This window comes from Dromaius novaehollandiae, chromosome 3 (genome assembly GCF_036370855.1).
Source record: "Dromaius novaehollandiae isolate bDroNov1 chromosome 3, bDroNov1.hap1, whole genome shotgun sequence".
NCBI lineage: Eukaryota > Metazoa > Chordata > Aves > Casuariiformes > Dromaiidae > Dromaius > Dromaius novaehollandiae.
This window is the reverse complement of record NC_088100.1, coordinates 98,488,013-98,506,042: the sequence shown is the minus strand read 5'-3', so window position 1 is coordinate 98,506,042 and position 18,030 is coordinate 98,488,013. Positions and strand designations below refer to the sequence as shown.

The 18,030-nt window shown below is 35.7% G+C and overlaps 1 protein-coding gene across 5 annotated transcripts in view; it reads right to left on the bottom strand.

The window, feature by feature from the left end:
• The window catches only part of SRBD1 (S1 RNA binding domain 1), a 142,764-nt gene that overhangs the window by 67,467 nt on the left and 57,267 nt on the right, over nt 1-18,030 (bottom strand). For all 5 annotated transcript variants that reach the window (XM_026121185.2, XM_026121184.2, XM_026121186.2 and 2 more), the window contains one exon: nt 3,522-3,613. In XM_026121185.2, coding sequence (XP_025976970.2) covers nt 3,522-3,613 — 92 coding nt within the window. The remainder of the gene's footprint in view (nt 1-3,521; nt 3,614-18,030) is intronic.

Below are 18,030 nucleotides of genomic sequence, written 5' to 3'. Positions count from 1 at the left end.
GGGAAACTGGCATCCAGACCTTCCATTAAAAAAGGCACAAGCAAATCTCAACCATAGAGAGACCCAGAGTATCCTAAAGGAAGATCTCATGTACAAGTTGCAATGAAAAACGCCAACTTGAAGCTGCCACAAATAAAAGCTCATCAAAGCTCTTCAGCCTGTTCTTAGGAACAGCTTTTGGGAAGGAGGGGTCAAGGAAGCTTTTTATTCCTTTCTTCCTCAAGCTGCAGCTCTCTATGGTAAATTTATCCAAAACCCCCAGTTCTTGAACTCCAGGTTTGTTCTTTAGGCAGTACCCTCCTAATCTGCTGCAGCTAAACTTCCTCAGCCTATCAAGTAGGAAATCCTTTTATTGCTCTGGCCTATAAGCCTCTTATCTCCTAATTCTGTGAGGCTGAGAAATAGCCATTCTGCTTATTAATCCTACAACGACTGTCAGAAGGAGATATATACCTTCTCACACTACTCAAACACAAGTAACTAGGTTTCATTAAGTTCTTCACAATCTAAGTAGCTGAACTCCATTCCACAAGATTTTGTAGGAATTGGAATAGCAGTATAGAAGCTTCTGCTTTTCACGAAATATTCATATTTGGTGCTAAAAACATTTTAGGGAACCTGGTTCAATGTAACAAATTGATACAGAAGCTGATATTGCCTAGAACCAGCTTGAAGAAAGGGAGCCATCTCTGGAGGATGGTTCCAAAGTTAGACAGAGCCTAACCCATTTATGCTGCACTACAGAGAAAAGCAAACGGTTTACAAAACAAGCATTTTTTCAAGTAAGTACAATAGTGGTTAAAAGCGCTATGTAAAGACCTTCAGCTATAGTTTACACAAACACAATTAGTTTTTAATGTGACTTTTCTCAATGATGTATTACAAATGTGCAATATCCATTATCTTAAAAGACAGCTGAAAGAAAAATAACCAATGGAGTTCTTGGCTTAACTAATACACTTAATTAACATGTCCCAAAAATGCTAAAGTTTGCTGGTTTTTCCCCTTAAATGAATACTTACCAAGAAGAAATTAATAAGATAACATTTTTATCAGGATCAGTATCTTCTATTTCTATATATGAAATGAGAACTGACTGAGAACAGTTGCTAAACAGCACAGTAAATATGACTGAGAAATACGACAAGATGTAAAAGTGAGTTCTTATTTAAAGTGCATCATTCAGTATTTTACATTCACGTACCTGATGGGCAAAGAGAGACTTACCTATATAATTCCTCCCTCCCCCCACAAAAGACCCCTTTTATCAAGTTTGTGTTCAGAGAAATGTTAAAGTGGCAAACTGTGTTAAGATCACAGATATCTCACGTCTGCTGTACATTTTATTTTAACTATAAATGTCACACTTCATCATGCAGCTGTCAGCTTCCTTTAATGTACTAAACATTATCATGTAAGCACAAAACCTGACATGATGTAACACAACAATTAAAATAAAAAAAAAAGTCAGCTTTGACACCATGTAATCACATTTATATTTGCTGAAAATTAAATTTTGGGGCAAAAAAACCCCAAATCATCCCTCTAGTATCACGTCACATTTCCACCTTCAGCTTTTAAAAAAAAAGCATCCACAGCTTTAATGCATCTAATTACAAACTGAAACAAACAAGCAAAAAAAAAAAAGTCTAAAATTTTTTAAAAGATTTTATTTTAATAAAAAATTTATAGTTGTCAGTTCCATAAAAAGTGATGTTCATGGGACTAAGCAATTATTTTTCACTTTCTGTCCTATCCTTTTTTAATTTCTATCCATTCTGCAGTATTGCTGCAGAACATTAAGAGCTGCTATTTTTCAACCCAGATGCAATGGCATGTAAGTGATGCCTGAAGCAGTTCCTAGTAAAAATGGATGATGGACTCTAGATAACTAATATTGAAATTGGTCATGTAATTTGATTTTTGTTTACTATCTTTGATGCACAGCAGTAAACATTTTTTTCAGAAATCAGCTTCAGAAATATTAAGAAAAATCAGGTAATATCTGGAAAAGGAAAAGCAGGTATATCTGGAAAAGTATTTCTTCCTTTTCTAGTATTTTTCTGTTCATTTATATCAACTCTAAAAACACCTTTAACAAGCAACAGAAAAATATACAGAAATGGAAAAAGCTTTAGCCCAAGGGAAAGTTAGTGGCATCTGTCAAAAATACAGAAATGTCACAAGTCTAATATTCACTCTGGCCATACCATGACACATTCAAGATCTCCTTGGTCCAAGGAAAAAGTAATCACCATGGAGTAAGTGAGCGGACAGGAAGGAAAGAGTCAAACAAAAAGCTGGAGGCCTGTCCTGGGAAGGGAAGGGCTGAAATAGACATTTAAAGATTATACGTGTAAAAACATCCACTTGAAACATCAAATTAATGCAAAACCTTTTTTCCCCTTGAGGAAATAAGAGGAAAGGGATCATATGAGGAACGCTGGAAAGTTCTATCTCCAAATACCACTTAACTTCAGAACTGCTTTCTGATGACCCATTTCTACACCTTCCTAACAATTTCCAAGTCAATAACCTGCTAATGTAACATTAAGACTATCATTTTGACTGGAAAAGACTTATATCGTGACAGTGTTGCTGCACTCTCAAATGTGCTTTATTTGATTCAGTATGACAGCAGTTGCAGGAAAATCAAGAAATTAAAAAGTAAGGGTTGATGACACAACTATAAAAGAGTTGCAAATTAAAAATACACAAAAGAAGTAATCCAAAGTAACCTTAGATCTGCCCTTACATCTGACTCCCAAGAAATCAACTCAACAAGTAGATCTTGGACACCAATGATGTTGCTAAGAGTCTGACCTTTAAAACTACTCTTTAACCAAACACTGAAAATTTTAATTATAACAGTGATAACGCTTGTGTATTCTCAAGACATAGACTATATTAGACGTCAATAATATTTATGCTAAAGTGTTTTTTTAACTAAAGCTAAGTAGTATTTCTCCAGGACTGTATGTAGCTACATAAAGACTTCAGAAGTGATCACAATGAATGCAAATGAAGTGCCATCATCATCCTTCAAATGAAGACAAACATCTGTTCTAATCTTACCGTTCTCCTAGCCCTTAAAATATTTAAGGATTATTAGAGACATCTGTGTACTTTTAAGGAGTAAAAGAAAAGAGGGAAAGTCTAGCTCTTACAAGCATGGACATGTGTAACTTTCAACAAAGTTTACACAATTTATTGGCTATATTAATCCCCATAAATTCATGTGTACCAGCCTATCGAAGGAATACATCCATAATGACCTTTACATTATAGGTTGTGGTAGAAGATGTGGTCATTAATGGATAGCGCTAAGACCTAGGACTTCGAATGCGAAATGATGCGAGAATAACATTAATGCCAAATTAAAGTTCAGAAACAAAGCAATCAAAACTTTCACTCTTTATACATTTGGTCCTTATTGTACTTAATATTATAAACAATACAGTCTGAGAACTGAGAATTAAGCCGCATGTTGAAAAGGTGATAAAATACAATATACTTCATACCTGCACTTCTTAGGTTAGGGTCCAGGTCTGGCATTTCCTTAGATGCTTCTGGACTAACACTGTAGATAGATGCGCCTGCTTCACTGACAATGCTACAAAATAAAATAGCAAAAAGTTAAAGATTGTACAACTGAGAACACCATCACTGAAAGACTTTGTTAGCGCTTGAATTACTTGAATATTTGTGGTTTTCTTTTTTTTTAAGCTTCATATTTTAAAAATATTTTGAATCAACTGAATGATTATAAAAGTAAAACACTACAGACACAGTAAAATCTCTCCATGTATGTCAACACCTATCCCTGTCCTGCAACATCTTTTGTTGTTCAATTCCAGCCCTATTATAAATACACACTGTTCATGATATCAAACTCCATATTAATCTTAAAATGGAGAAAACAAGCACGAGAAACAAGCATTACTAGCAGTCAACAGGAAATGCAGTTTGTATAAACAAACAAACAAATGCAAAGCACCATTACCTAACTGGCAATTTCATTAAAGAAACTTAAATTTTGAAGTCTAACGTCAATTAAACAATTACATGAACGTGTGCGTGTGTGTGTGGCCGGGGTGGGGGGGAGTTGGTTTGAACATTCTTTATCTAAAGCTAACTGCCTAAAATATTCAGGAAAAAACAACTCTATATAGACTGAAACACAGAACTGCAGCTCACTTTTCAGCAACACTTAATACAGTACTGATTCTTCTGATCTCCCTGCCCTCCCCAAAGAAAAACAGAGATGGCATGTCTTTAGTAAGTTAAACTACAGTTTAGGCATCTGCAGCACACCTCTAATTCATTCAGTAATAATGATAAACTCACCAATTCAAATCACACCATATAATTAATAAAACTCTCAAGTGCTCTAGTTCCACTCAAGAGAAAACTGCAATGAAATATTCACAGTATAAGTTTACTTTCAGCTGTGAAATTTTGACACCACCAAAATGAATAGCACACTTCTCCAATAACTTTAACAAAACTTGAATTTCAGGTTGATAATTAAGGCATGACACAACTACTGCATTGAAAAGGAACACTCAATTTCAGAAATATTTTTACTATTACTGTTCCACTCTTAGAATAACCTTATATTCTCCACAAGCAGAGTAACCACAATCCTTAAAAAACAGACTGTTCAATACAATCATGTTTCCTTTATAGGTTCTTAAATGAGACCGTACATTTTAAGAATACTTCATAGGTCAAATTTTTGAATAAAGTAACCGATACTTAGAAGCCCCTCCATTTAGAGAAGCTGAGAATAGTTCAGAGATAAAACACACTTTGATTCAGTATTGGCAATAAATAAAGTAAAATGTAAAGATTAAAAAAAAAAAAAGGACAAATTTCTGACTGTAGCAAGGTTTTTACAAACAGATTTTTTTTTATTATTATCTATTCAATCTAAACTGGAATTCGGTAAAGTGCTATACACACAAGTCACATTTTATAGTTATTGCAGTCTCTAATGAACATTTCATTATTGCAGACTGGATCTTTCAATAAATACAGAGAATAAAATCCTGTTCTCATTTGTATTAGTATAACTCCAGAACAATTTAAGCAACTGGCTTAACGGAGCAAAATTGCACAGACCAGTTGGTCAGCAAGCTGAGCAAGGCAAAGGAAAATGAAACTATTTCACGATCTTTTTAAAAGATTCAGTGTTCTGGGCATTCCTTCAGTATAAATGGCATTCAGAATACAGTACTATAACAGACAATAATCGAGAGTCACCAACAAAACTAATTCCAAAATACAGTCATATCACAAAAATGCAACTGCTGAAAAAGGAAGATGTTGACAGAAGTCTCCTCAAAATGATTTTTCTGATGAACTGATAGTTTAAAGAACAATGCAACAGAATGTATTTCTTAAGCTGTTCACACATTATAAAGGCAGCATCTGGCAAACTCTCCCTTTCTTCATGAAAGAGAAATTGCTTCCAAAAAACCACACACATTAGCACATACTTCCAACAGCTTTTAACTAACCTCTCTTCAATTTCTGTATTCTAACAGAACCAAAAGTTAACCTTTAATACTACTTCTAAATTGAATACATTTTCTATGCATATTACACATCCATTAAAAAAAAAACACATTCAATGTCTTGCACACATTTACAACGTTGTGCTATAAAATGTATTACTGCACACAACTTATTGCTTGATCCATTTCAGTATGTTGTACAGCAAAAGAAAGAAAGAAGGAAAGACAGACAGACAGACTCAGCTGGGAATTGTAAAGAACAGACATTTTACTGATTTTCATTAACAATATATAGACAATTTTCAGAGATAACAGGAATGCGATACTACGATTCTCTGCCAAAGTGAATTGCTCTGCCAAATTTTAAAGTAGGTAGCAAAAAAAAAGTTTGTTGCTAAAATGAATTAATAAAACTAAATTTAAGATAGGAGGAAAAAAAACAGTTGAAAAGAGCACATTTCCTTTTCTCAAGGATATTTACACACATCATTGGGGGGGGGGGGACGGACTGAGGAGGAATCCAAGTAAAGATTTGTCTTGAGCAGGAAAGCAGAATATGAAGAGCACTTTCAGGAGAAGCATACACTGGATATTTGACATCCACTGTGAGATGGTTTCGTATGCATGCATATATTCTGTGAAGTGTTTGGTATAGCCGACTTGAAAAAGGTGGAAGAATTTCCACTCATATAGGACTCCAGTTACAACCATTGTTCCTAACTGAGGCAGTAAAATCCAGACATTAAATAAAAGTTGTTATCCAGAGTAAATGCATAGGGCCACAAATTCCAAAGAAACCTTTCTCTGGTTGGTTCAACCATAGTCAACCAAGGGTTTACAGACCTATTAGTGCTTGTCATGTGGTTTTATTTAGGTTGTTTTTAGCTACAGTGAGGTGGTTACTAATATGACACTGGCACATACATACTAAAACACTTTAGCTTGGTCACAGTACTAGGATTACAACAAGAGAAAAAGGTTTGGGGATTTTTGGTTGCTATTGTTTTACATTTTGGTTTTTTTGACTGGAGAAGATACACTTTCATTCACAGCCTTTTTTGTATTTTTTTAATCCTATTACTCTTTAAAGGGAGATATTACATAGGACAACACACACTAATTAAATGTTGCAAAACACTGTTTTCAAAGAATATGCGTATTTCATGTCGGAGCACATTAGGCCAAAAATAAACCTGCTCAGATCAGTGGGCCACTTACTCTGGACTGCCTTGGTCCACTGTTGTTGTTGTTGTTTTGCCTTTAAACACAACAAAACCCACAAACCCCAAACAAACAAAAAAGTATTTTCAAGAGAATCAAAAGAATGCCCTCATAAAAGATTGCTTTTGAATCACTTACCAGCTGAAGCACAGGCACTCTTAAAAATTGTAGCTAAAAATCTGTATATCTTTAAAATTAGAATTTGTTTCTAATTTGATTTTTTAAGCCAAATAACGCACTAAAAACCCCAATACTTCTAAATCATAGAAAATCCATATTCCTGTGCATTCCTTTAGACTTGCAGGAATGATTCTTGTACTGGCCAAAATCATAACATGTAAAAAAACATTACTAAAAAAAGATGTATTTCCTATTGGAAGTCAATATGTAATCGGTAAATAATCAATTAGAAACAGTCATGTTATACAAAGTGCTTATAATATATGAACTTACAAGTTTCAGAAACTGCTGTCTGAATTAACGGAAAAGTTGGTAAAGAATCTGGGAACATGCCTCCGTACCATGTGCTTGCCGCATTATCCATCCTACAGACCAAATGCTTATGCTCAGGATCTATATGCAACTTTTTAAAAGTGCCCAAACCTCACTTGAGCACAAAGCCACTACACAATTATTCAGTTTATTTTTATTAACTGTACTAACAGTCCTGTTGCAGAGAAAGTAGATCTTTGCATACTGGGCAGATCTCTCGCGTTTATTAAGACTCATTTTAAGTACTGCTGAAGCAACATGAAATACATTCCACTAGCACCACCTGGTGGTCCATCAGCTTTATGCTACAGACTACATTAAGCTGTATTTTAAATGCTTTATGTAAAAGAATGCCTTTTAACATTTACTAGAACAAATTAATTTCTTACTCAGCTTAAATATATATTATATATTTCACATGGAAAGATAATTTGAAAATACGAAAATGCATAATGGTAAAAATTACATTTAGCACATTAGAGTTATCAAAAACCGCGTAAATGTATTAATTTCATATACTTGCATATAATGGAACATTTTTTAAAAGCTCACAGTGTTCTTGGGTAAAAATGTTTCACTGCAAAAAACTGTAGTCAGTCCCAGGCACTTATACGCTATGCATAAAAATCTGTAATGTACGCATATGAAAAAGAAACATATACATCAGGCTGGAGGCTTCTAGAGTTAGAGAGAGACACAGCTTTCCAACATTTTCACGAATCTTACCAACATTTAAAACTATTTTATTAGACAGAAGTCATTTCCCCAAAATTGAATGTAATGCTGGATTAATAACCTACAGCAAAGGAAAAAGTAACTTTATACAATTTTACACAACTTGCTATTCCTACAACCTCTGAAGCCACTCACCCTGGTTTACAACTGAAAGCCTTTAAAATAACATTTTAAAAAACAGTAACAGAACAAAGAGGAGACCAATATTAACATTTGGAAGAAAACCGTGGTCATGCTGAAACCACAAGGAATGTTGACCACAAAACGGGCCCAGATTTTTGTGGAAGTTCATGGAAGAGAAATGCATGGGCCTTCCTTAAAACACAGAAGCCACATTTAGCTCCGTAAGTGCCTAGGACGGAGAATGGTTGAGAGCTAGGGCAGTACTAGAGAAATGGCATATATACACTTGCCTTATACTTTCCCTAGGTACCTGCTTTTGCCACTGATCATCACCAGCTAGGGGAGGTCAAAGAGACTCCTCATATGAAACAGCAATAATCGCTTTGGCTTGTGGCTCTCTCTTTCCTTTAATGTCAAGCAGGACACAGCCCAAGGCAGAAGCAACTCTGACAGCCCATCCAGCTCCTCATGGTTACGGACGGCGAGCTGCAGGTGGCACACGACAAGAGGAGTTTCTTGCTGTGGTGGGCAGAGTTACCTGCCATCTCCAGGACCTCTCTGCTGCCTCAGCACCCTGGTCACGTAGGTGGCACTCCACTCCCTGAACACTCAACACAGCTCCTTCTGCTGGGGAGGGCATTGGTATGGCCCACGGGAAACTGCAGGCCAGTGCAGGCATAGTGAAATGTTGCAATTTATTCAGCAACCGGCACGTAACCACAGGAACAGGATACCAGATTTGACAGTGCCTGGATCTGACGCAGTACAGCCATTTTTTTTTTCTTGTGAGGAACAAATGTCAGGAAAGTGCAAGATAAAAAGGATCTGGCATATGCTCAATGACGTATTCAAGGAGAAAAAAGCCCAAACATTTGAGAAAGCTTGTTAATTCTGACAAATGAGATTAAACGCAAAATCTGGTCTTTCCCTCACCTCCAATAAGCTAGTGCTACTGCAAAGGAAGATGTTGGGACCATGATAAAAAAATATCAGAAACCAACCATTATTCAACAAAATGAAGTCAAGAAACACACAATTCTTCATCTGTGCCTTTAAACAATGTAAAGACTTTAAATTTTAATAATATATAAAACTCAGGAAATATTTCAGCATTAATTGTATTTTATAATAACTAAACAAATTGCTTTCAAGGAAAGGAATTTTCACCAAATTTTCATTGCTTAATTCAGAACTTCAGTTTATGTAGCACACAGACTTTGTTTATGTGAAAATCCACCTTTCAAAAGTTACATGAGACAAGTTGAGGTGTTATAGTTTTCTTTTGTGAAAATACAACAGAAAAGCTCATAGTGACTGCCATTCAACTGGAAACAGTTGTGAGGAAATCAAGTTTTAAAGAATTACTTCCATTCAGGTGTTCCCAAGCACACAAGTAGTTAAGCACACAAAGTGTCATCAGCTATCCCAGCAAATTATAAGCAATAATGCAGTCCCCTCATTTGCTGCTCAACTGCGTTCTGTAAGTTTCCTTAGAAAGTATTATGTGAAATTCTGCTCACAATGAGTGTTTTGAATTAACAACAAAAAAAGCCTGTAAACATTTCTATCCACATGTGAATTAACCGGCTTAGTATTTTGCAATATTTACTAGAAGATGCAAAGAACAGCAAAGAAATCTCTTCCTGACCAATTCATAATCTCCTTTTTAAAATAAAACTTATTTTCTCAGCCGTTTCAAACCAGGATCCCTGTAATGCAGCAAGTTAGAATACAGCACAACACTACCTCTTTCAGTCGGAAATCCTGCTTCTGAGACAGCTTGCTGGTCCCACAGCAGGTACAATGAGCAGCTTATAGAGCAGCTTCTGAAATGTCAGAATTTCAAGGCAACCATCACTGCATTAAGGTAAGCTTAACCTGGGACCAATTTCACTATTTATTTCAATACATTACGGCAAACTAGTCAAGGGTTTAGTCACCTTCAGGCAGGGAAAGAACGAACTTACACAATTGGAGATCTATTGTTTATATTTCCCACTGTCTCTGTTCTTCCGACCCATTTGATCTTGTCTGCTTGGTTATCTTGTACTATGTCATCTCCCCAAGTCAGTGTGCCCTCCATTAATTCGCAGAGGCTGTAATAATTCATGCACCACTCTTTCTGACTCTAGTGACTGCAGACACATGACCTTCATATGATATGCCCAACCTTGTAGGCCTAGGGTTTGTGCTCAAGTGTCTTTTCACCACTTAAGCACTTAATATTCGAGTAAGAATTGTTCTCTTGTGACCATTCATTTGTGTGTGTTGCAGTGGGGAACTTTGTAGTAACCATTAAAACATCTGAACAATATTAAATTGGAATAGATATTCAAAACATGTTCTTCAAATAAAGAAATCAGAAGTTTAATTTTAGATATGGGTTTTCAATGGTACATCAGAGAAAGGCAGGTTCTTGCAGATTCCTCTTCAGATAAAACATAAAGTTAACAAAACAAATGTGTTGTTACATGCATTTCTCTCCTGTTCACACACAAACATTTAGCACCAGACAAGCTGATAGAAGCTGTCTACCAAGAAAACTATTTTTCAAATCTACTGAATAGAATAGAAGGAGGTCTGTTTATATCAGCGTTCAGCAAAAAATGTAATCACAGTTTGCATCCTCAGTTCAAGTCATTAAAAGTGGCATATATCTTAAATATCCTTCTTAGACTTAATGTTATTTTGTTTTCCCCCTTTTTCCAGTATGCTTATACAGAACTAAACTTCACTACAGAATTGAGGTACACACTTTAAGATGAAGATCAATATGCAAAAAATAATGTTGCATTTGTTTAACATTTTAAAACACCAAATTATAGTCTTTCAACATCAGAGAAAACGAAAGAATGCCCCAATGTCTCGACTTTGTAAGAAATTAAAAGGGATACAAGAAAGTCAAAGCCAGTTTAACTACAAAGACCTGCAGCCAAATCTCAGAGAACAAATGAAATGCATAAGAGACTGGAAAATTAGAAAATATATCCAAAAATGCAATTACTAAAGTAATTATCTTCAAGTACTACCCACTTCCGTGCAAGCTGGGAAATATTAGCATAAACATAAAACCCAACATTTTAGACCTTCACTTCTCTGCAGTATGAGAGAGGACAGTGTGTTGATTTTACATCCTTAAGAGTATCTTGCAAGAACTCAAACATAATAAAAGGATATTTCAAGTATAAGAACAATTACACTCTGAGCCACGCAACCTGATTGCCTCTTTGTGAATGCAAAACAGGTTTCAACAATATGGATGGACACACACACACACACACACCAAACTGTGGCATGTGATGTAAAAGCTTTTCCTTTAAAAAAAAGTTACTTCTTTGGAAAATGTAGCCCAGTTCTGTTAGCTTTCTGATCTGGATGAATGCAGAAAAAGTATTCCGGATAAAATATTCCACTCACTACAGAACCAGAAGAGTTCAAAATTTTCTGATTTTAATTCTTCTACCACCACCATTCCCTTCCCCAGAGACGTGATATGAAATTTCCTGTCTGACACTAAAGCAATAAGACAACTGTATACTACATTTTACCAGCAGAATGAAATAGGTTTGAGAAATACTGCAAGATATAACAAAAAGTCATTATGATTTAATTTCATCTCCATTAGATATAACTCTATTAACCCCTAAATGAAGCAAAAACTACTTACTGTACTAATCTAACTAACTGTACAGTTACGGCCCATAATCCTTTATTCATTTGTCTATGAACCATGCCATCAGCACATCCCTGCAAAGGGAAGAATGATCAGATATCTGTCTTCATCTTGTCTGAAAACGATGACATTTTTTAGTAAGAAAAAGGTCCAAATGGCAGGTGTCAAAGAGCTTTAGCTTCACACGTGGTGCTAGGAGGCAGAAAAAACAACAGTAGCGTGTGGCCATGTCAGAGCAGTACAGAAGCTGCCGTACAAGTGCATATCTGAAAAGAGCAAACCTCATAGTCTGTTAAATCAATCTAGTGCCAGATGCTGTTATCAGAACAAAACTGGTGCTGCAGATTCATCCCCAGAAGAAATACATGTCCCGCCTCTATAGTGAAAAGTGAAAGACCTAGCATGGCATGTCTCAAGACTGAAGGAGACAGTTACCTGTGACTGCCCCCACCATTTTTATTGACAGTTTCAGAAAACAGGTCCTGTCATTGCTCATAAACTGGTTTGAGTTGAAGCTGCTTTCTGCTCTTGCAAAGAGCTTTAAAATCTGAACTTCATGTCCAAAATCTATTTCCAAGTTAATCATCCAACAAAAAAGCAGCAAGTCATTTATTTTTACTTTAAACATTGTAATACAGTAGGAACTTAGAGATGGAATTTAAATACTGCTCTCTCCCCCATTGTAGCAATGCCTTGGAAAGGAACCACAGCAACTGGGATAAGAGTTACAGAATACAATATTTCCTCAACTTGAGAGGACGAGTACAAATAATAAATAAATAAATAGAAAAATAGAAAGATCATGGTCTTCCTAAATCTAATTTTAAAAATGTCACTAAAAACATCATAGCATTAAAATAATTCTAAGCAGAGTTAATGATAATTACACACATTCAATTAGGAATACATGTATCAACACTGTTAAAAAGTCACATATCTATAGCCAATTAACATTAAAGGCTCAGCAGTTCAGACTTAGAACCAAAGACAGACAGTAAAAAAGGCTTCAGGAATGACATAGGAAATAAAAACCTGAAAGTCCATTTCTAAAAATAAAAACAGTCATGAAGACTGGTATACTCTTTATTAACATATTTTATAACTTCAAGACCACTCCTGACAACATTCACTCTTTGCACACAACTAATTGTCCCAATAACTTCCAGGGGGCAAAAAAAAAAAAACATTTAAAAAACAAAATATATATGTGGCTGAATACTGACGAGATTTTACCTGGCCTATTTTACCTACTACAGGAAAAACAACTTTTGCAGTCACAGCTTCAAAAAAGAAAAGCACTAGGTAGTGTTAAATGCTCAGGTTTGATGTATTCATAGACACTCTTTAAATGAAATTGCCTAGATGGACACATCAAAAACATGGCATGTTCAAAAAAACCAAACAAACAAAAAAAAGATTCTGTCATTCCCCACAAAAGCCTAACAAAACTCTTCCAAACTGAAGAGTCCAACCATTAATGTTAGCCCCCGCCCCTCTTAATCCTCAAGAGCTTGGTCAAGCAAACAATCCCTGAAAGCCAACGGACTAAAGGAAGCAGCAAGCTCAGAGCAGAGGGCCATCACTAACAGCATCCTGCCTGCAGCTCGTTCTCTGCTTGGCCAAGCGGAAACCCCAGCAGCAGTGGCAGCACAAGGGGAAAGCAGGTGTTTCATGCAGTCCATCTCCAGCCAAGCAGGATCTTAAGGAAGACAAGACCAACCCAGACTCCCTTTAAAAATCATACCAGCAAGCGGTGCAAATTCTAGAACTCTTAAATTACATTTTTGTGCATAATTATTCAAGGTGGAGCATTATAAAATAACAAGAATGGAGTTTTTTGGAACAAATAATAATTAAAAATACTGTTTTTCATTTTGTTTTGTTTTTAAAACATTTCTGCCAATAAAGGAATAGCTCGAGTTTGCTAGTACTGTCTGTACTTGGTGTTGTCACCGAGATATTGGGGGTTTATTTGATATATTAATTTTCCTTCTACTTCTCCATGTTCTACTGCCTATAATTTATTTGTCCCTTCTTCCCTTCCCCTGCTAACTTCCACTATCCTCCACAGGTACCACTTACCTTCTCTTTCAGAGATAACCTAATTGATACATACCTAGCCAAACTCTGAGCAATTGTTCTCAGCTTCTGTTTAGTTTGAAATCCCGAGTTTCTGTTTCAGACCTGAAAAGGGATATGTGCCAAAAAGCCTGCCTAATTTCTCAAACTGCAACATTTCCCTGTTGTAAGCCTTATCCTATCTACAACACTACCCTACTGTGGCACACAAGACATTTAAGATGCAGATGATTCATTAAGGAGAGTCTGTGGGCTTCTCCAGTGAATATGAAATGGACCTCTCAACCAGTTAATTTTAACACTTCCCAGAAGTGTTAAGAAGTGCTGTATACTAATAGTTTGTATTAAATTACCTAGAAAGGCTACAAGAACATGCTATTCAGTAGCTCCATTTGCCCTCTGGAATCATTTTTATTTGGAAAATGGGCAACAAAGATGCAGCGACTGCAGTGGCTAAAATGCAGTTAATCATTCCAGACAAAGGCTGGAGTTTAAAATCATGTTAATTCTCATGGAGACTTTGTCCCTAGAGTGGAGTATAACTGGACAAGACCACAACATATGGAGCAAAATGCCTCTTAGAGAATTGCACCTCCAGCAATTGTCATTTCCTTTAATGCTCATTCTAAACATTTTGGAAGGAGTTCAACCAGAATTTTGGTGCAGTTTCTATAGCCTTGATTCATACAAAATTTTGGCCTGTAGCTTTGCCTGGATTCAGGCTTTACTCTGTTTTTCCCCCCTTCTTACAATACCACTGATCCTAATACTTGAGCTCTTTAGCAGGCCCTCTTCCCTTAGACAGATATGTGGGAAAAACTAGAGTGAACTACACCTTTTATCATGGGTTAACCAGTGCAAGACAGACTCTCCACACAGTGCGAGGTAAACACAGTTCCACCACTGCTGCTCCTCTCTCCTTCATCCTCAGCCCTGTTATGATCTGGGCTGTATCTAACCATCTTGTATTAAATATTTTTAAACTACAGGCACTTCCTGGTACAGCTTGATGAAGCCTTAAGTATCAAGGTTTCCTACATAGAGAAACCCAGAAAAAATTTAGAATTCTGGAATTGAAGTAATTCTCGACTGGAAAGCTTCTTTGAGATACTATATAATAACAAAAGGTGTGACTGCATTTTTCTAGTAGTGATATTCCTGTCTTTGATTTGCAATTCACTTTAAAAAGGTATCTGTTTCAGCTCACAGAAGATAAGCCTGCTGTGTCTATTCTCTAACTGAAAATACTAGAGACAAATGTTAGATAAAGTAAATGGTGCTTTATGAAGACCTTATTATAAAAATCATAAGCTATTATCTCTCAAAATTTTGATACTTTCCTCTACCGTACTTTATGAATATTCAAAGCTGCCACTTATCAAGAAAGAGTTCCACTCTGTCCAATTTTTTTTCACTGGAAAAAGGCCTGTATGATCAGGCACCAGTTTAGTGCTCCCAGCAAAATCTATTAATCACCTATAAAGGAACGGCAGCATCATAGTATAAAGAGGATTATAGCAGCAAACAGGAAAAAAGCCAAGGAAGAGCAGTTTGAGGGGGGAGGATAAGGACACAGTGGCCACCTCTGAAGGTTTATGGCCTGAAAGTCTGACTGATTTTCAGAATGTAACATTTTTCACAAAAAAGTCAGAACAAGTCAAACGAAGCTTGTGTTACATTAGCAAGCATATTATAAAAGATCAAAGATGCATAAAAGAATTTGTGTCTGTAATCACAGAGGCATTTTAAAATACATCCCTTCAAAAGCAAGATGTTCACAGTTAAAATTAAAATTAATTCTTCCTTAGAATTACTTTTCTCAGACATGGACTTCAAGATGAGAAGACTTACTCAAATGTCTGTAGAGCGACATAAGTAGATTTAGTGTTTCCTTATTAAATTATACATTTTTCTCCTTTTAGGCCTCTAGGGTTCTTTCATGTCTTCTCTAGTGCTCCTCATTGTCATGTTTTTAAATATTGTTATTTTACTGATACGTAATATCAGTACATATGCATCCGCTGGGCATGTGCAGTAAGAGATGTTAATATGAATTGAACATATTTCCAAATGAAAAGGAGTTAAACATTGGCTATTTTTTATCCTTATAGATTACTGTTTATCCTTTATCATTGAAAACAGTGGATATCTTCTAATTTTGTGTTACAAACAGAAGCATATATTGGGAAAATCAAACAAACAAAAAACCCCAAATCCCCACAAACCTGAAATGGATTCATGAATTGCACATTTTTACAGAAAACACAAATTGTTTTAGTAAGATTCTAACATAAGGGTAGGGGAAAAAAAAACCTAGGCAAAAACAAAATTTGGAATTAGTAAAATAAAAGTTCAGTTAGGCAGTGGTATACTTTCCCCCCCCCCCCCTTGTTTTAAACAAGAATAATTTGTTCCCCTAGGTTGTGATGGATCCACACTAGGGACTTATCATAATAACTAATATTACTAGACTATTTCAGCATAAACATATGCTAAAAGACCACTTCATTTAAAACATATTTTTCATCCATTTACAAACACTTTAAAAATTCTTCTTCTGGACTGAAATCTCCTTATGCTTCATTTACGAGCAATTACATTAAAAATGAAAAAAAAATCCCAACTTAAATTTTTTTTTATTATTTTTTTTTATTTTTTTTTTTACCAATCCAAATGTGATAGCATAGGAGAGGAAGGTTTTCTAATTTTTAAAGAGGTATCTTTACATCTGAATCATACAAACATAGGTGCATTATTTTATGTCCTACTTTTTACATCACAAGTTTCAAAGTTATTCTCTAGTCACAGATGTGTGGCACAGTAAGTGTGCCACTTTCAATCACCTGCAAATCTAACAGTAGAATATCTTCAAATAGGGTGAAGGTTCATTAACACATATTTTTACATCTAACTACTTGCAAGTCCACCAACAAATATTCTGCAGCCACAAAGTCTTGGAACATGCATGTTTTTAATCATGATAGCCCTCTTTTTGAGACCCATTTTAAAAGGAGAAAGTTTCTTAGAAACATTTGAGTAATTGTAGATCACAATTACAAGTAACGTTACGCGATTTTAAACTAACTCAGTAATGAAAATAAAGTGGTCGGTTCATCCCTTTCAAAAACAACTAAGCTATTTTCTCTTAATAGATGACAGTTCACAACAGGAAGTTCAGAATCAGTTTCTTCTTGGAAGGCAAAAAATGGCAGCAACAGCCCAGGAAGCACCCCCAAACCTGAAGCCCTAAAATAAACCCTATTAATGTCCTCCTTTCTCCTTTCAAACCTCTGTTCTCTCTCCCCACTACACACACTCCTTCAAAATGAGAGAAAACTCTTTCAAAGAACCCTGCCAATTCATCTCTGGGCAGCAAGAAAGAAAAATAGGCTGAAATTGTCTGAAGAGTCTTCTGGAGGACGTTATAAAGAAAGTGAAAACAGTCAGCCACAACCTACACCTGTAAATATTGGCCAAGGCTACAGTTACGTGGGCAATGCACATCGACACCATTAGGTTTTTCTGTCTGGATTCTGCAAGGCAAAGACACAATGCAGAATTAGCACCTTGGAACAATTCTTTCAACTTTTGGAAATTACAGGATTGCAGCGAATCACAGAAGGCAACCCGAGAGATAGTCTAGTCCAATCCCCTTGCTCAAAGCAAGGTTGCAGGTTGCTCAGGGCAGACTAATGAGAACACTTGGATTCACCATAGCTGGGATCTGAGGTTTCAATACTATTAAAACTAAGGTTCAGAGTTTTTTTAATGGTAGTTTAAAAATTTAACACTAGACATACCTTTCAGAAAAGTACTATATATTTGCTTCCAAATATAGTCTGGTAAACTAGCTTTGAGATTTTAAAAGTCCTCAGTGCTATTTGTTTTTAAACAGAGCTGCATTGAAAACTTGCTTAAAATCCTAGCTTCCTCAAATGCTACAAGCAAAAACAAAAATTGAAATTGTTTAGAAATGAAATTAATGGCAATTTTTGCACTGTTGATTCATGCAGTAGCAGAGTAGGCCCATTTAATTTCAGTGTCTGATGTTAAAAAGTTACAAGTATCTTGCAGTTTATAACCAACATCTGTTACTAAAATAAAATAAAAGAAAAACGATTGGAGATTGGGGGTATGGATACCACAGTGTTACAACCACAGAAGCATATTTTAATTGTCTAGATGAGA